Genomic DNA, 5655 nt, shown 5'->3' on the forward strand with positions numbered 1-5655 from the left:
CCCCCCCCCCCCCCCAATCCTCAGAGGAGATAGAGACATTAAATTCCACTTCCCAATTAGTCTGGTACGATCTGGTAGGGAGAGAGGATGGAGTGGGTATAGACTAGATCAAAAAGATCAGTCCAGGGCCAAGGGGATTAGATCTACATCTGCTTTCAAAAGAAGTCAGTGAGTATGGCGCCTAGTGAGAGCGAGGTAGGGATTTTATAAAATGGGATATTTGCGCATAATGAAACTATTCACGTAACCCTTGACTGATTTTAAATGAAATATGTTCATGTTTAACTAAAGTGTACTATTATTTGTGAACGAGTGCATGTATATTATCCAGACTCAAGAACATACAGTATATAACATGGCAGATTTCATTTGTTTCCACCAGTTGTGAAATATTTTCGTTATCACGAGACCGGATGGGGCTCTTGGGAGAAGACACTTGAGGCTCTGAACATGGAAAAAGATATCTACATATCCTATAAAAGACACGGTTTTCCCTTGGAGAGCTTCGTCTTCTTCTACTTCATGGATGACATGTACACGAGCCGCCAGATTGACAGGCAACCTGGAGGAAAGGACACTATCTTTGTCATAACCATGGGGCAGCACTTCCGACAGTTCCCCCTGAAACTCTTTATTAGACGGGCGCTCAACATCCGCCGAGCTGTCGAGCGCCTTTTCCTCCGGAGCCCGGAAACCAAAATTATCATCAAAACGGAAAACACCAGAGAAACGAACGCACCGCCAGAAAGGATTGGTGACTTCCATGGTTATACTCAATATATTGTGCTTAGAGAGGTTTTCCAAGGGGTCAACGTGGGCTTCGTGGATGCCTGGGACATGACAGTGGCGTCCGCCTCAGAGACCGTTCATCCTTCGGGGCATACGTTTGAGGGTATTATGAGCCTGACGTTCAGTTTTGCTTGTTCGTGACAAGAGGAGACTGAGATTCATGGGATATGGAGAACTGGATAATGTTTAGATGCAATGAAAAATTCAGAGAAAGGAATTAGGGATGCACCGATACCAAGTACCGTGCTCGGTACAAGTACAAGTACAGATACTTTTCCAGCTCCAAGACTAGACTAGAGAAAAACTCAGATGTTAGGAGACAGCTGTCATTTATAAGGAGCACACGGAGCTCCTGGGATTTGTACATCTCTGTTTTAATGTATGATTCTGTTTTTATGAATATAAATAAAGGGATGCACGATACCATTTTTGCAAGTACAAGTACTGATACTTGTCCAAGTACTCACAGATACAAGTACTGATACATTATTGTTTAGTGTCATGTGACAAGTTTTTGTAAAACAATACAGACTAATGATTTCAGGACGGTGGTGGAGCGCCAGAGCCAGGTCCCAGCTGCAACCGCCGCAACCCTGGTAGTTCTCATGAAAATGCCAAGTACTGGTGTTCTATCGAAAGTTCCAACTTATCGAGTTCTCCAACTGCCTGACTTCTGCGTTAGTTAGAACTAAGAGGTTTGGCCAAGAAAGCTTTTTTACACGAGCACCAGCCGCGGCATTGCCCTATACACATACACCACAGCAATGAAGTATGAAAATGAGCTAGGATCACACTAATCCAGCATGTTATTACTCTCAGGTGCCCCACTCAAGCGGCGACCATATTGAGTTGGGCACCTGAGAGTAACAACGTGCTGGATTATATGATCCTCGTTCATTTTAATACTTTACTGCTGTGGTGTATGTGGATAGGGCAATGCCACGGCTGGCGCTCGTGCAGAAGAGCTTTCTTGGCCAAACCTCTTAGTTCCCTTTCTTTTCTTCTCATCTTTTCTTATCTTCTCCGCTTCTTATCTGTCCTTTTTCCTCTCCTCCACTTCCCTTTCTCTCCCTCTCCCCTCACTATTTTTTTCTCCTCCAATTCTTATCTTCACTTACGTTTCCTCTCCTCTATCTTCCATCTTCCCTTTCTTTTTCTTTCCTCTCTCTTCGTGTCTGTCTCTGTGCCTCTTCTCTCCTCCCTGCACCCTCTGTTCTCCTTCCAGCACCCCTCCTTTTCTTTCCTTGCTTCTTTTCTCTCCTCTTCTTCTTTCAGTGCACTCATGATCAGAACGAGGACACATTGATGTTCTTTATTACAACAGACACATTTATTATACTAAAAAATGTTGCACTCACAAGGATAGCAGGAGAAAGTGCTTTCAGTATAGGTCCGGCAGTGCAGTCCCACTCTCCATGGCCAGCTACGGGAGCAAGGTCCTGGCTGATTGGATACAAATTGTTTGGCTAGGTTAGGTAGACCCTCATATTACATAACTACAAAGATTGCATGGTCAGATTGCAACGTATGTGATGACTGTAAGGCAGAGACCCGGGGACCCACATCCTGAGGTACCCAAGCAACTTCCTTCAAAAAACCACATTGGGCAAGGGAGTGTCTTTTCCTTCTGGGTTCCTTTATCTTTAATAGATCCCTCATCACAATACCGTGTGGTCAGGATCACTCTAAATGTCCATGTCTTATTCCTATTATTTTTCATAATCTTTTTTCTTTGCTGGTCCGACTCTGATTTTATTAAACAGAAATGGTGATTGTCCTCTGGGCCTAACCTAATATATCTGCTCATACTGACGTAGATGATTGAGATCCCCCTTTGATAGCCTCTGTATCATACATACTCTGTGGGGCTTAGATCTTTTTTCACGTGTCCTAGCTTTATCTACAGAGCTGCTTTACAACTGCACAGTCAAAAAAGGAAACAAAGGATATGGTTGCCTGTTTGTCTGAGCTACAGAGAATCTTGTGTCTCCACTCAACACTTTCTAAGCCTCTACCCAACTCTATTTCTAGAGTGAAACACACATTTCCTGAGCTTGCTATGCAAAGGAGAAGATTACAATAACATAAAAAATCACAATAGGTCAGTCTAATGGTTTGGTGCTCTTTCCATTTAACCGAGTAAAAACGTGGCTTTGACCAGCACCCAGGGCCAGATTTCCCAAGACCCGGCCTTGGGGCATCATGGAGTAGAGGGGCAGCAGGGATGTGGAATTCCTATCTCCTAATGCCCGGGACATGCAGTTCCGGGGTCCGGGCAGGTAGTTGTCTTCTACATTAAGCCCTGCTTTGGGCAAGCAGAGCTAAATGTACAGCGGGGCAGCCGCCGCTTGTTTTGTACAAGTGATCTTGGGCATTTCGCCGCGATCACTTGTATGCAGCCTGCAGGTCTGCCATTCTCCATGAGGGGGTTGGCGGGTAGGGGCAGTATACAGTCCGTGTACCCATCGCACTCAGAGCCGCTGCTCCAAAAATGGAAGGTGGGTGTAGCAGGTGTCAGCAGGTGGCTTCCGACAAAATATAAGTAAAGGATGGACACCGGCACTCCAAAGCAAGTTCCGTACGTGTTTATTAACGTACTAATTGCAAGTAGAACACTCTAAACCAGCGGTTCTCAAACTGTTTAACCTCAGGACCCACATTTGTTCTTGGTCATCAAGTCATGACCCAAGTCGCACCGAACTGGAATGCACGTAATTGCGTTACCGTGCGTTGAACTGTGGGTGGGTGGTGGGTTTGGGGTGCCATTCAAATGAATGGCAATGCAACACACCTCCCACACAAGAATGCGCGGTGGGTGCGATTGCGTGGTAAGATGCATTAATCACACAGGACTGTGTGATTAACGCACTGTACTAGTGTGAACGGGCCCTCAAAAACACTGATAGAAATGCACAACCACAGACACAATCTCACACACACATACACACTCCAAATTTTTTTATTTTTTTTTTAAGATCCATCCAGTCTTCCTATCGTACAACAACTGGAGTGGATCCTAAGCCTGGGGTCCAGTGTGGGCTGCTGTGCTGTGACGGAGCTCCATCCATATGTGCATTTCTTGTACAGATCCCTTACGTGCCCTGTAGAGGTGCTGGGAGCCAGAATGTGACATCACTCCAGTACAGGCACCTCTACAGGGCACGTGAGGGAGCTGTAAGCAATGCACATATGAATAGGGCTCCCTCATATCCATAGCCTCATCCCACCCCACCTCAAGCTGGCACCGCTAGGGGGAGGCTGATGAGCCTCTCTCCCCGAAAAGTAAAAGTAATGAGGTGACCCACTGAACATGGGGTCACGACCCACTTTTGGGTCACGACCCACCAGTTGAGAACCAAGGCTCTAAACAACGTTTCGGGGTCTCACAGGATCCCCTTCATCAGGCAAACAAGTGGCGGGTAGTGGGGGGCGCAATGAGGAACCTGGCCTTGGGGTAACAGAGAGAGTAAATCCAGCCCTGCCGGGACCCCACTAAAAACTGGACTCCACTGGAGGTCCTTTCTGTTCCTCTGAAGAATCATTTGAATGCAGATTCAAAACTTGAGGAACTTTCACCTTTGAAATTGCGACATAAACTCTTGCTGTACCAGTTACAGGTTTGTCATCTGTAGTAAAGAAAGTCATGGAGCACAAGGAAGAAAGGGAATTGTGCAGAGGGACAGCATGACAGGGGGAGTAGGGGAGACAGGGAGATAAGGGGTTAAATTAAACTTAAGGTATGTAGGAAAACAAAGTGTTTTTTGTTGTGGCTGTTTGTGTTTTGTTTTTTTTCCAGACAGGGTGGTAGAGCGTTGTTTTCCCTCTCTTGTGTTTCAGGTGTCGCTACGGGCCTCATGTGCATATTAGGCCACTCGTATGTCTTCTGGGGGGCCCGGCGGGCAGAGGTGCGGCCCAATGGCCGACAGTTGGGTGTGCCACGGAGTGAGGCGGTCGTGCGATGGATCGGGGTGCCGGGTATGGTGTGGAGCGTGGTGGTTCCGGAGGTCACCAGGTTCGCTGAACTGGACAGGCCGCCTGACGTATTGGTTTTGCATGCTGGGGGCAATGATTTGGGTCAGCGGTCTATGCGAGAACTGATTCGAGACGTGAAATACGATTATTTGCGGCTATTGGAAGCTTTCCCAGGCATGATCATTGTGTGGTCGGACGTCGTGGCCCGCACGGCGTGGCAGATGGCTTGGTCCGTGGATAGAGTGAACAAGGCAAGGATCAAAGTCAACAAGGAGGTGGGGCGTTTTGTGGCCCGAAATGGGGGGGGTGGTGGTTAGGCACCGCGAATTAGAGGTGGAAACGGGGCAGTGCCTACGGGGTGATGGTGTGCACCTGAATGCTGTGGGGACGGACCTCTGGTTCCTGGGTCTTCAGGACGGAGTGCAGAGAGCATTGCTTCTGTGGAGGGGCTCCAAAGCGTAGGCGTACGCTTGTGTCGCTGTGGCGGTTTGGGGTCCTTGAAGGTAGCAGGGATACCGCAGTTTTTTATGCAAACTGTTTTGTTGGGGACCCATCACAGGTGTGGGTGTCCGTTTAAGTGGTGCTCAAGGGTCGAGCAAGTACTTTGGGCTGGATGGGTCTACGGTTGGCAGAGAGACGTCCCCGAGGCGGTGGTGTTGCGGCTGGGGACACAGTAATAGGCATCTGAAGCCGAAGACACATTTGGTATGGGGCGGTGTTCCTTTTTCTCTTGTTACAATAGGTGCCTTCAGGGACCCGGAAACCTGGGAGACGTAAAACTGTTGTTTACACTGTGGTTTTTTACCTGTTGTGTCTTACAGAAAATATTTTGGTTTTATTTTTGTATTAAAGTTTTATATTTAATTAAAGAAAAGTTGGCTGCTGTGGCCTTTA

At 47.4% G+C, this 5655-nt stretch overlaps 1 protein-coding gene across 1 annotated transcript in view; it reads left to right on the forward strand.

The window, feature by feature from the left end:
• Window positions 1–5078, forward strand: part of LOC108797662 (NXPE family member 1-like) — a 10178-nt gene extending 5100 nt beyond the window's left edge. The window contains exons 2-3 of the mRNA XM_018569301.1: window positions 383–892; window positions 4627–5078. Coding sequence (XP_018424803.1) covers window positions 383–892; window positions 4627–5078 — 962 coding nt within the window. The remainder of the gene's footprint in view (window positions 1–382; window positions 893–4626) is intronic.
• Window positions 5079–5655: the final 577 nt, after the last annotated feature.

Source organism: Nanorana parkeri, unplaced genomic scaffold, assembly GCF_000935625.1.
Source record: "Nanorana parkeri isolate BGI_ZX_2015 unplaced genomic scaffold, ASM93562v1 scaffold1320, whole genome shotgun sequence".
Classification (NCBI taxonomy): domain Eukaryota; kingdom Metazoa; phylum Chordata; class Amphibia; order Anura; family Dicroglossidae; genus Nanorana; species Nanorana parkeri.